The 14,034-nt window shown below is 44.1% G+C and overlaps 1 protein-coding gene across 1 annotated transcript in view; it reads right to left on the bottom strand.

Annotated features, from left to right (window-relative positions):
* ARID3B (AT-rich interaction domain 3B) overlaps positions 1–14,034 on the bottom strand; it is a 68,210-nt gene that overhangs the window by 24,350 nt on the left and 29,826 nt on the right. The window contains exons 3-4 of the mRNA XM_004476632.5: positions 1,713–1,784; positions 1,439–1,511 (exon numbers count right to left, since the gene is read on the bottom strand). Coding sequence (XP_004476689.1) covers positions 1,439–1,511; positions 1,713–1,784 — 145 coding nt within the window. The remainder of the gene's footprint in view (positions 1–1,438; positions 1,512–1,712; positions 1,785–14,034) is intronic.

The raw sequence follows: 14,034 nt of genomic DNA, 5'->3' as shown, positions 1-14,034 counted from the left end.
GAGTAACAAACAGTTACCCATCTTCACTCTTGGCTGAGCGTATATCACTTCTATTTTCCTTTAAAAATCCTTCTGGGAAGGAGAAAAGCAATAAAGTAGAAAATAAAGCGGTGGAACTACACCACTGATTAAAATCTATATTGCTATGGCAGCCCCTCGGAGACGGCATCAGCTCCTGGGTTTGCACCAGCTGGGCTTGTGGAACTTGTAAATAATTAAAAGGTAATTGGAAGGGGAGACCAAAGTATTAAGTGGATTTCTCCCTTTCAGGGCAACCAGGGAGTTTCACTGCTGCCAATCACATTATTATTAGGGATTATATTCCTGCTTTTTTAACTGACACATGCAGCTCCAGATATAACAGTTGGAAGAGTAAACTAATTAGGGCCTGCTTAGACTGCTTCAATAGGCCTGGAGATTGGGGGAAATGAGACTCAAAACTTTCGACTGCCTTTTTAAGCAAACCAGGATTTACAGTCATGCTACTAAGAAGGCAGAGAGGCTATGGAAGATAAAGAAAGGGGGGGGAAGAGAAGAGAGAGAGAGAGGGAGGGAAAGGGAGAAGGAGAGGGAGAGGAAGAAAGCAGGGGAGAGAGAGAGGAGTTAACTCAGGATATTTAGCTGCTGGGGGACACCATTAGGGCTCAATCTAGGATAAGAGGATTTCATTACCAGGTCTCAATAAAGGAGCTGACGCAGAAACCACAGGACATGTGACCAGATATAAAGCGATAGAGGCAGGGTTCTGGGGAAGAGGCTGGGGGGAGCAGCTGTCTCCTGTGGTTTTGCCCTGAGGGTGATGAAGGTAGAGCTGCATAGGTTGCTAAGATCTTCTCCTTGTGGGGCTGGGGTTCTGGCCAAGCTTCCTGAGGGGTGACCCTGGTGGTGAACCCACTGCTATGACAGGATATAAAGCCAGGAAGCTGAGTCACTGGGCTCAAGGCTCAGTCACACTATGGTCCAGAGTTAAACTGCAGGAATGCTCCAACCAAGTCAATATAGAAGAAAAAAGAGTTGCCCTTTCCTTTTCATGGATCATGTCAGACTCTCCTAACAAATCCTGAGGGTCCTCTATTCTTCCATCTGCCTTTTTCAATCTCCACAATGCTAGATGCACAAACAGGAGGCCCCCACATGCTAGTTTCAGTGAAGCCCAGGGCAGCTAAAAGGCTGAGATAAAAATATGTTTGAGCCTGAAATGCTACAGAGACCAGTTAATTGGAAGAAGGACAAAAACAATGCAGGGCCCAAATGTGGACAATCATCCTGTTCATTTTCTGTTGAGGTCCTCTCTGCCTTCTTCAATCTATAGGCAGCAAATGCCTCTCGTCATCCTGAGATAAGATGTTAGCACTCGGGGGAGGATGCTAACGGTGATTTGCACAGAGTAGGTACTCGCTTTTACTGAATTGAAATGATGAGCAGACTGTACACTCACCCCTCTTTTGCATAAAGATGAAGAGGTCATCCAGGAACTCTTTCCTTTCAGGATCACCGTCCAGTTCATACAGCTGCAATCGCCATCCCCCAAGAAAAAAAAACAATGAAAAATTCCACCTTGCTGTAGAAAGCTTGCACCATATATACTAGAACCATCTATTTGGCTATAAATATGATTCATAGGTCACTCCTGTTCTTATTCCTTGGGGATTAGATACAACCACCCACTGCAGAACTGCTCCTTTCTTTAACACAAAGGAAACATTACAGACCTTGGCAAAATCCCGAGAGATTTCTCTTCCCCGGCCTCCATCCACATCATCACTCCAGGCCAAACCACCATTCTAAAAGGAACAAAACACAAATTTTAGAGGGGAATAGGAAGAGAAAGAGTGAAAAATGCTGTCATTTAGGGGGAAGACAGAGACCCTTAGCCATTTGCTATCCTGATCGCACTGTGAAAGACTGCACGGATGCCTGCCTCTGCAACCCTTATAGGGACATCTTTTTTCCCCTTCCAGTTATGGCTCTAAAAGAAAAGGGAGTTGGTGGAAAAATCATCTGTATTTGTTAGAAGACAGTGGGTGTTATTAATACTTGATCCTGGAAGAGAAGGGCACAAAAGTCCAATTTTCTGAGAACCTGCTCACCCCTGGCTGATCTTCCAGAAGGCATCACTCTAAGATGCAACACTGTTCTGTAGGCTGTGCAATCCCTAGCCTGGCTTCCCACACAATTCTAACCGGGGGTTAAAGGGCCAAAGGAAGCAGGACACAGATCCTTAAACTGTGGTTTCTCAGCCAAACTTCACCATTAGAAGACCTAAGCCTAATGAACCCAACTCCCTAGCGATATGAGGGCCCATGGCTGAGACTGTTCCCAGGGTACAGAGAGCCTGTGCCATGAGGGTGAGAGTTCCTTTTCCTTAGAGAGACAAGGAAAACCTAATCCTAAGTCATTGATCAGGGTAAGCCAACACCATTCAAGGGACTAGGAGGATGTGTTCAAGCTCTTGACATGTGCGTCCTACCTTTCCTCAATGGGTCACTCTTACTCCTTCCTCAAGGTTCAGGTCAGGCACCATCTTCTACGGTGCATGAAGTATTCTAGAAGCAATCTCTGTACATCTGTAGCTTAGAATTTAACATACTATTTTGAAATTATGTGTCATTCTCATCAGACTGTAAGCTCCTTTAGAACTTACTCATCTTTGCACCCCCAGCATATAGCACAGTTTGGCACATAACAGCCCTCAACGAAGGGTATACTGTGGCCGTTGTTAAGAAGCATTAACTGGTTATTTAAAACTCATTAAGCACTTCCTCAAAAAAGACATGAACATATATATCCAATTCAGGAGAGTAAAAAAAAAAAAAGCCTCTGCCCACAGAGTAGGCAGCTTCTTAGTGTAACTGCTGTTCGTGTGGCACCCAATGGCATGTGGAGTCAGGGGCAGGACTGGACACTCTGAGCAGGCACTCTCTCCCAGGGACCACAGGCGCACGCACATACTACCCTGCTGGGGTGTGTGGGTGGTGGGAGAAGGGTAAGTGAGGAGGGGAAGCAGAGTTTTCTTGGGAAGACCTGCTTGGGACTGCACAGGATCTCAATCTAAAACCAGGCCAATAAAAAATGAAAAGCCTGATATAATTCTTTTCTCTCCTGCTTCCCCTTTAAAATAAAGCTTGCCAGGGGAGTGGATGTGGCTCAAGCAACCTTCTATATGGGAGGTCCCGGGTTCAGTTCCCAGTGCCTCCTAGACAAGACGAGCAGACACAGCAAGCAGACAAGCAGCAGACAGACGAGGGAGCTATCTCGGGGTAGGGTGGAATAAAAAAATTAAATTAAATTAAATTAAATTAAAATAAAATAAATAAAATAAAGCTTGCCTGTAAGCAGGAGGTATTACTCAGTTATATTTTGGGACCATACTTTGCTCAGGTATGACAAGACCCATTTTCTGATAGCAGCAATTCAGCACACAGTGAGGTAAGTATAACCAAAAAGTGACACCCTGTCTGTTGAAATGAAACAGGCTACATTAAACTGTTTCCCAGCTTATCTAGAAAAAGACATGTTTAAGGAAGTGCTCAGGAAATGCTATCTGACTATGTGCCCATCATCTACTGAGGCAGACATCATCTTAAACCTTCTGACAGCACCTTCAGCTCAGGGAAGTCAATAACCAAACAAAAGGAACACTTAAAAACAAAACAAAATAAAGGTCAAGTCCTAAACCAAAACTCATCCCCACACTGTAATTATAGTCACCAAAAAATCTGGTGTCATCTGGTAGCAATGAGCACACTGAATAATCAAGATGAATTATGCCTGACAGGTCAGCAGAACCTGACAGAGTTACATTCCCCCTTTCAAAAGGATGCAGTAGTTGCCCTAATGCCCAGTGATTTCGTTTGAGCCAGTAATTCCTGCTGGAAAGTCAATTATCCCAGGAGCCTCTATCGGCTGAAAGACATTTAATGGGGGATCACTGCTGCTTCTGTTATGTCAGCTGTTTACTGCAGCAGCTCAATTCCCAACTCTCTGGAGCCAGAGATCTGAAGCCTGATTTTGTATATCCTCACAGGAGGATTCTTTCTTTATCAGTCACCAAAAGAGAGATGAAAACACAGTTTTTTGCTAATTACAGTAACTTCCAGGCACTATGAATGCTTGCTCAGAAACTAGTTAACACTCAGTTGGATGAGAAAACAGAATCCACAACCTAGAATCTTGAGACAAGGCTCTCCCCAGCAGAGGAATATAAAAACAAGCACACCGGGAGACCACCGTGAGACCACGACATGTGAAAATAAACACCCAAGTGCGAGGGCTCAGCTCCAGGGACAAGACTTGTGCCTCAGCATAGGGGGCTGGGGGCTGAGGGGCCCAGCAGGTCCTTTCAGCTTCCTCCAACTCTGTCCAGACTATAAGACCTGATTCACAGGACGTTCAGGCCTTGTACTAGTTAGAGCCCACTAGTGTGGGTCACTTGGAAGCCTCCTCAGTGACAGGATCTTTCTTAGCCTGAAATGCCTCTGGCTCTGACCACAAAAGACATGGAGCCCTGCCAGAACAGGGCAGAAATGGGAAACTGAACTCCTTGAACAATTTCACCATTTGACCCAATTCCACAGATAGGATCTGTCAGTTACAATTTAAAGAAAATAGTTGCCCAGGATCGGTGTTTTCTTTTGTCCAATTCCAAGACAAGGACGGCCAGTTACAGAACTTAAAATACCCAGGTGGGGCTGATGGAGAAGAGTCCACTGTGAGTTATGTTCTCTATTTTGGGACAGTTAATCTCTGACCCAGGATTTTCTGGCTGAGATGAGCCTAATACCCGAACCCTGTTGGTGCTTCACAGTCCAGCTGGAATGTTGTTTCCTTTCTGAAGCTTCCCTCATCCCTGCCCACCAAGCAGAATCTACGCCTTTCTCCTCGGGGCTCTGTTCCCAGTGTTCTGGTTACTTGTGTCCCTGTCTTTGTCCGCAGCCTGTCAGCATCTGGTCAGGGCACCCCCAGTCCCAGCACATAGAAAGCGCTAAGGTACATCTGCTGAAAGACCCCATGCCTCTTCTACTTCCCCCTCCCCCTTTCCTTGAGAGGATTACAAACTTCAGCAGTTACTTTCTTGGTTCTTAACTCCAATCGACTGGATTAATAAAATACGGCTGACTTTTTTTTTTTTTAAGATTTATTTATGTATTTATTTCTCTCCCCTACCCCCCGACCCCAGTTGTCTGTTCTGTGTGTCTATTTGCTGCATCTTCTTTGTCCGCTTCTGTTGTTGTCAGCAGCACGGGAATCTGTGTTTCTTTTTGCTGCGTCATCTTGTTGTGTCATTTCTCCGTGTGGGCAGTGCCATTCTTAGGCAGACTGCACTTTCTTTGGTGCTGGGTGGCTCTCCTTACGGGGTGCACTCCTTGCATATGGGGCTCCCCTACGTGGAGACACCCCTGCATGGCATGGCACTCCTTGCGCGCATCAGCACTGTGCATGGGCCAGCTCCACACGGGTCAAAGAGGCCCGGGGTTTGAACCGCGGACCTCCCATGTGGTAGACGGACACCCTATCCACTGGGCCAAGTCCGCCTTCACAGCTGACTTATGTATTCAAGTCTGTGGGCAGGAGGTTTCTCGGCCTATCAAAAGGCTGTGGGTGCAACTGCTGGAAAGTTATCAGTCCAGAAATATTTTGTCTTGGATGCTGGACATGGCTCACTGAGAGCCCACAGTGGTAGAGGAAGGCATGGGGAGTGTCTGCAGGGGAGAACACATCCAAAAAGAGACAGCTTGATAGTTTAAGGATCAAGAGTCCACAAGAAAACATTTCAGTTGAAGGGCCACTGCGTGCAAGTCTAACCTGCCTGGGGAACAGGCTTTGTCGCCCTGTCAGCAGCAGTATTAAATAGCCCAAAAATGCTGCAAAGCAAAGTCAACAGTAGCTGGAGCCTTTGCTTATTGCCATTTACAACCCTTCTACTAGAGAACTCCCTTTTAACATCTTTGATCTCAGCAGGAGCTCACAGGAAACTGACAGTTTGTTCCCAAATACCCTCCACAAACTAGCTTTGCCTACCATACCCACATTCAGCTCATTTTCCCCAGGGAAGCCACAGAGTGTTTTGCCTTTAAATACCTCAAAAGTCATAGTGAAAGAAGGTTGGAGGAAGGAGAGAGAACAGGAAACGAGTGTTTATGCCTTCTGCATATTGAAGGTTGGGCCAGGAGCTTTACAAATATTTTCTCATTCAATTTTACAATGCGGAGGTGGTTATTTTCAAAATGGGAAAACAACAGCTCTAAGAGTTCAAGTAACTTGTCCAGGGACTCAGACCTGGTAAGTGGCAGTTCCAGGATTTAAAACCCAGGTCTGTCTGGCTCTTTTTTGCTAGGTAGGGAGATCAGTGGGGCGAGGGGGAGGAAAAAAGAAAGAGAAATACTCTTCTTGGGCTATTAGAATTGCCCAAGTCCTGGTCCTGGATGGCGCTCATCAATGGGAGATTCTTTCTTCCCTTGATTGGCTTCACTGGGTGGTTCAGTTTACCAGATAACCCGCCCTCACACAACACTTGCCCAGGAGAGTTATCTGGGGTTAGTGAACAGTATGAAGTTATGAACATTTTACCACTACCTGGGTAGGACAAGATCACTGGAGTGCCCATGTTAACCCCGCAGACTGAGGATCAGGAGAGAGAAAGAAGAGGGTTATATCCCTGAAGGGACCAGAGGACTACAGCACCTCGCACTGTGACAAGCACATAAAAGGCCTTCAAAAATAAAGAATCAGGGGGAAGCAGAGGTAGCTCAAGTGGTTGGGCTCCCATCTACCATATGGGAAGTCTAGGGTGTGATTCCTGGGGCCTCCTGGTGAAGGCAAGCTGGCCCATGTGGTGAGCTGGACTGAGCAGAGTGCTGGCCCAAGCAAAGAGCTGGCGAAACAAAAAGAGACACAGAGGAGAAACAATAAAGACATAGCAGAGGGGAAGTGGATTTTGGCTCAACGGATAGAGCATCCACATATCATATAGGAGGCCCAGGGTTCAAACCCAGGGCCTCCTGACCCGTGTGGTGAGCTGGCCCACGCACAGTGCTGATGCATACAAGGAGTGCTGTGCCACGCAGGGAGGGTCCCCCACATAGGGAAGGCCCATGCACAAGAAGTGCACTCCCGCAAAGAGAGCCACCCGGTGCAAAAAAAAGCGCAGCCTGCCCAGGAATGGGGCTGCACACATACAGGGCTGACGCAGCAATATGACACAACAAAAAGAGACATAGATTCCCAGTGCCGAAGACAAGAATGCAAGCAGACACAGAAGAACACATAGCAAATGGACACAGAGCAGACAATTGGTGGGGGGGAGACATAGCAGACCAGGGAGCTGAGGTGGCGCAGTAGATTGAACAACTCTCTCCCACCCCAGAAGGTCCAGGATCGGTTCCTGGTGCCTCCTGAAAAACAAACAAACAAAAAAACAAACACAACAAATGAAAAAACCAACTCAGGGAAGCTGATGTGGCTCAGAGGTTGAGTGCCGACTTTCCACAAATGAGGACCCATGTTCATTCCATAGTCCCTAATACCTAAAAAACAAAACAATAACAAAAAACCCAAGTCTAACTGACATCTATTCAAAATTAAGGCTTAACACCTCCCTGGAAGAGCTAAGACAGAGGGGAAACGGGACCACTATCTGAAAATCTGAAAGGCTGCCTAGTGGAAGAGGAAGCAGACAGTTTTTGTCTATAGTCCCAGAGGGCAGAAGTAGGGTCACTGGGCAGAAGTTATCAGGAAGATTTCAGGTTGATAGAGGAACTTTCCTAACAATCAGACTGCCAAATAAATGGAGTGGGCCTTCTCAGGAGGTGGGCAGCTTCCTGTCTCTGGATGGCCATCTGTCTGGGATGTCATGGTGTGGAATTCAGCATGAGACAGGGCTGGACTAGATGGCCTCAAGGGGCCCTTTCTGTCCTGAAAAGCTAAGATCCTGTGACAAAGTCAATCAACATAGATTTCCTGAGAATCCCCTCCAGGTAAAGCATTATACTTAGGAGGATAAAAAAAAAAGTTCCCACCACTGGGATTTCCACCATGTAGTTGAGAAAACAAGTTGAACACAAATGTAACATTGAATAGCACAAAGCAATAAGAAAAAGCTGGAGAGGTTCAGAAGTGGAGATTAAGCTGGGCCTTGAAGAATGGGTTGAGGGGAGAGATTTACAGTTTAAATGAGCATGGAGTGGGGGATAAACAAGGCATGTTTTGGCAGGGAAGATATAAGGATTGCAAGTCTGATCAGTTAAGGTGGAAAGAAGCTGTGAAATACCTTGAATACCAGGAGTAAATTTAAACTCTAAAACGGTGAGTTTAGAGTTGGGGTGGCACTGGATGTTTTCTATATAAAAGAACAAATAAATAAATAAACTTAAATCAGTGCTCAGATTGCTTTAACAACCCACTTTTGTTGGAAAAAAGGACACATATGAATGTACATAAATATCAAAGAGGATTGGGATCATGGGGGATTTTGCTTTTTCATCTTCAAAAATTGTTTCATTGTATTAATTCATATAAACATTTGCTCACCTTTGAGCTATTAGACACTGTGAAAGGGTTCTGAGGAAAAAAAGACAGATAAATAAGAGCCTCTGACCTCATGGAATATAGTCTAAAAGGAGAAGAGAGACAGAAAAAACAATTATGTGTTTTCCCCCTAGATTAAGCGGAATCATCTGTCAAGACCCATTACTTACCCTCCTTCTTATCCACCTAACAAAGCAGATTTGGGCTTGGACTGCATTGAAATTATAGAATAATATGGCATAGAACTGACATCTTCACAGTCTTTGAAGTCAGAGAAGAGTGCGACTTCACTTATTTTATGCCCCTCAGCAATGATTTACAAGGTCAATGTATGACTTCTGTACACAGTACTGAATATTTTAGAAGGAAAGCCAACACAGGCTGAGTGACTGTGCAGTAGCCCATGCTGAGAATCTGGATGAGGGTGGGGGGACAGGGGGCAGCAGAACCAGAACTGATATAAGATTCAGCCAAGTCAGAGAATCAACTGGAGGACTGAAGGGATGAAAGGGAAAAAGAAGGATCAATATGAATTCTTACAGTGAGAAAGGTATGTTTCTGATGTTAATCGAGGGAAGCTGGGCAGGGGGATCAAGCAGGAAATCTATAATCAAGCAAGAATATAGACCACTGTCTCTGGGGGCGGGGGTGACAAGATCAACCCCACAGCCCTGTAGGAAGTCAGGTTAAGGCAGTTCACAGCGGCAGAAGCCAAAGATTTACTGCCACCCTTCCAGTAAGGAGAAAGGGCGAAATTTAACAACTATCTCCTGACCCAAGAAGGCTGCTTGGGCCTTTCTTTTTACTGGGATTTTAAAAACTCCAACCAGACCACGCCCCTAAGATCTCAGGAGCCAGTACTGCATTCCTTAGAGCTGAACCTCCTCACAGACTAGAGCGCCTGACTTTAAAAGCAATTAAGTATCTGGGCTATTTTAGGATTACTTCTTGACCACCTGGAATATCTTATTAAAGCACAGCTCAGATGTCCAAAGCAATTTTAGCTCCCATTCCTCACTCCTCCCCAAGGCAAGAGTTAACCCTTTCCCTAAGGTTTAAAGTACAGAGCTATATACTACCAACTCTTCTCTTCACTTGTGTTTCCGATATTCTGAAATCTCTAAAACTGTCCTGTCCTTAAAACACCACTGCACATACTGTCAATTTTTATGGAAAGTTCTCTGAAAACACAGAATAGTAATGAGTTTCTGTTCTGTCCACTCTCTATAATCTAAAGGAGTCTGAATCCCAAGGTCAAGGAAAGAGGTGAGTTTAAAGACCTGAACCTCAAAGTACTCAGCACAATTACCAAACTTCAAAGGGGCTGATCTCAAGCCCATGGATACCAATTAATTGCTCTGATATGCAAAACATAACTAAGATACTTAGGCTGAATATTGCTGCTGTAATTATTACTATTTTTCTTTCTTAATAAGCAATACACAAACTACCTTATCTTTGGCCAGATCCCTGGCTCTTGTAAGTACTATTTTTACCACACTGTGCTCTACTGCTGGTCTGGTAGATGATGTTGTAATGCCAGAAGTCCAGTTCCTGGGTCTTAGTAAGAAAAAAAGAAAAACGCTCTTTGCCCTCCCACCAGCTTTAACTGATTTCTGGAGGTAATGAGTCATATAGAGGGGGTACAGGCAAGATTATAGGAGAATCCTAAAAGAAGAGAGGAGCCCCAGGAAGTAAAACAGATACTGTTATAATCAGCACTGTTGGACTACAAAACCTTCCTGATAAGATCAGGATTACTGCTCTTAGCTAAATCACTCAGGCCTTAGAAGAGTGCACTAGGGTTATAATTATCAGTCGCACACCTTCCGCTCCCAGGTAACTTTAGCAGGAGTCCTCCCCACCTCTTACTAGCAACAGAGATCAATTCAAACTCAGTGGCTTGGAAAAAGAGCTAAGGGACACTTTTCTGACTAGGCAGTAGAAAGGAAGGGGGAAGCAGGGAGTAGGCAGCTATCCTACTTTTCCACCTGAACACGTAATCCCTCCATGCAATAATAAAGACTGCATAGAAATGGGGAGTCCTTACAAAAGGAAGAAGGAAAACTAAAATGCAGTGTTGGTGATAAGGGTACCCCGATGCCAAGGGGCAAAGTGACCCAGTCAGGTCCAGCTCTGACAGCCACAGTGGAAAAGTCCCAGATCCTATGGCTTCGATTAACCCTTGAGCTTTCATACGGTTGCTGACATCAATTCACACCATGGAGGTCTCCTCAGCATTCCAGAACATGAGTTGGAGAGCTCAGTGGGAGAATACCTCATCTAACTTTCATCTGACAGAAGGGGAAACTGAGATATAGAGCATCAAGCAACTTGTCCAAAACAATGCTTCAGAAAAGTTTCATGAAAAAAATTTCCAAACAACATAATTTAAATGTACAGGAAAAACATAACATTTTTAAAAAATGCTATGATGAATTATTTTATAAAGTAGCTTAAAAAAAAGTTAGGTACCTCAATAAGATTAAGTGCCTATTATGGAAAACCTGGAAGCAAGAAGGTAATAAGATGACATATTTAAAGTACTAAAGGCAAAAACTCCCAACCAAGAATTTTCTATCTGGCAAAACTGTCTTTCAAAAATGAAGGAAAGGGAAGTGGACTTGGCCCAGTGGTTAGGGCGTCCATCTACCACATGGGAGGTCTGTGGTTCAAACCCCGGGCCTCCTTGACCCGTGTGGAGCTGGCCCATGCGCAGTGCTGATGCGCGCAAGGAGTGCTGTGCCACGCAGGGGTGTCCTGCGTAGGGGAAACCCACACACAAGGAGTGCGCCCCGTAAGGAGAGTTGCCCAGCACGAAAGAAAGTGCAGCCTGCCCAGGAATGGTGCTGCACATACGGAGAGCTGACACAACAAGATGACGCAACAAAAAGAAACACAGATTCCCGTTCCACTGACAACAGAAGCGGACAAAGAAGAAGACACAGCAAAAAGACAGAGAACAGACAACCAGGGTGGGGGGGAAGGGGAAATAAATACATAAATAAATCTTAAAAAAAAAAATGAAGGAAAGATTAAGATATTTACAGATAAACAAAGCTGAGGGAATTCATCACTGCTAGTAGACCAGGCTTGTAGGAGATGCTAAAGGGAGTTCTGCATGTTGAAAGGAAATGACAATAGAAAAAAGATCAAAGTCGCATGACAAAATAAAAGATTTCTGATGAGGGTAATGGCATAGTAAATATAAACACCAGTACTATTTAAATGTCCTGGGGAGGCAGACTTAGCCCAATGGATAGGGCGTCTGCCTACCACATGGGAGGTCCAAGCCTCAAACCCTGGGCCTCCCTGACCTGTGTGGAGCTGGCCCATACACAGTGCTGATGCGCACAAGGAGTACCCTGCCACACAGGGGTGGCCCCCGAGTAGGGGAGCCCCATGCGCAAGGAGTGTGCCCCGTAAGGAGAGCTGCCCAGTGTGAAAGAAAGTGCAGCCTGCCCAAGAATGGCACTGCACACATGGAGAGCTGACACAATAAGATGACGCAACAAAAAGAAACACAGATTCCCAGTGCCGCTGATAAGAATAGAAGCAGTCACAGAAGAACACACAGCGAATGGACACAGAGAGCAGACAACGGGAGGGGGGGGGAGGGGGGGAGGGGGGGAGGGGGGGATATGATAAATAAATAAATAAATCTTTTTTAAAAAGTGCTGGAAGAGCGTAATGTTTAAAAAAATTGCTATGATGAATTATTTTATAAAGTAGTTTTTTAAAAAACCCCTCTTTTGTTTTCAGGTATGGGATTCCACAAAACAGGTTTCTTTAGAACACAGCTGTATTGTTATGTTTCCAGGTCAGTTCCATTCACAGATTCTCAGAGTTTCTCCTAGAACTTCTTCAAAACCCATATCCCATCCTAGGGGCTAGTAGGTATGATGGGGTACATGTTCCTACTCCAAGATCAGCTGCTCCTGTCTGCTTGCAACCTCCTAGGTTGCAAGTCTCTGGGGCAGATTCTGCCACATCTGCTGTTAGCATTCTAGCTATCCATCAAGCTATCAAATTTATCTAGCTACCCATCTATTCATCTATACATTTTCTGAACCCTTGGGCGTAGATTGTATACATCGTGCTCCTTGAACCCTTGATACTGCCACGTATATTTCCAAAGAACAAGAATATTTACTTATGGAACCATGTTAAGTACAGTTACCGAGCTGAAGACATTTAACGTTGATATAAAGCTTACAGTCAATATTCCATTTTTTTCATGTCTCAATAATGCCCTTTTGAGCTTGGGACAAACATGCTCCCAGTATGTGCAAGAGTTTACTCTGCCCCATCAGGAACCAGGACAAGGGATATGTACTGGGAGTATGGGCTGGCTGGCAACTCTGGGCCAAGCCAGGGAAGAAAACAGGAGGGGCCAAGGAGGGCACAAGGAAATACTATTACTTAAAAAAAAATTAATTAAAAAATTTTTATTTTTATTGTGGTAAAATATGCATAACTTAAAAAAGTCATTTTAGCCAATACAGACAATACAGTACATTGATAATACTGTATAATTTTCATCAGTATCTACTTCCAGATTTTTTATCACCCTTAATTAAAACTTATTCTCATTTAGCAGTAACTCCTATCTTTCATCCTTAACTAAAACTCATATTCATTTAGCAGTAACTCCTGTCTCTCCTTCCCCCATTGCTGGTAACCACTACTCTGCCTTCTGTCTTTTATCAATTTGCTTATTCTAAATATTTCATAAGAGAAATCATACAGTATTTGTCCTTTTGTCTGGCTTATTTCACTCAACGTAAGGTCTTCAAAGTTCAACCATGTGATAGCATGTACCAGCACTTCATTTATTTTTATGGCTGAATAATATTCTCTCATATGTATATACCACAGTTTGTTTATCCATTCATTGGTTGATGGGACATTTGGGCTGCTTGCATCTTTTGGCTATTGTGAATAATACTGCTATGAACATTAGTGTACAAATATCTGTCTGTGTTCCTGCTTTCAATTCATTTGGGTATATACCTAGGAAAGCAAGTGCCAGGTCATATGGTAATTCTACACCTTTCTGAGGAACCACCAAACTGTTTTCCACAGGGGCTGCACCATTTTACATTCCCACCAACAATATACAAAGGGTTCACATTTCTCTGCACCCTCACCAACACTGGTTATTTTCCATTTTAAAAAAATATAGCCATCCTAGTGGGTATGAAGTGGTACCTCATAGACTTCCAATTTGCATTCCTCTAATGGATAATAATGTTGAGCATCTTTTCATATACTTATTCACCATCTAAATATCTTCTTTAGAGAAATGATTATTCAAACCCTCAGCCCATTTTTTAATTGGGTTGTTTTTCTTGTTGTTCAGTTGTAGTTCTTTACATATTCTGGATATTAAATCCTTATCTATTATACAGGTTTACAAATATTTTCTCCCATTCTGTAGGTTGTTTTTTCACTTTCTTGATAATGTCCTTAACTTTTTTTTTAAATCCAACCCCCATGGCTTTTTCT

This window comes from Dasypus novemcinctus, chromosome 3 (assembly GCF_030445035.2).
Source record: "Dasypus novemcinctus isolate mDasNov1 chromosome 3, mDasNov1.1.hap2, whole genome shotgun sequence".
Classification (NCBI taxonomy): Eukaryota; Metazoa; Chordata; class Mammalia; order Cingulata; family Dasypodidae; genus Dasypus; species Dasypus novemcinctus.
This window is presented reverse-complemented; position numbering and strand designations above follow the sequence as displayed.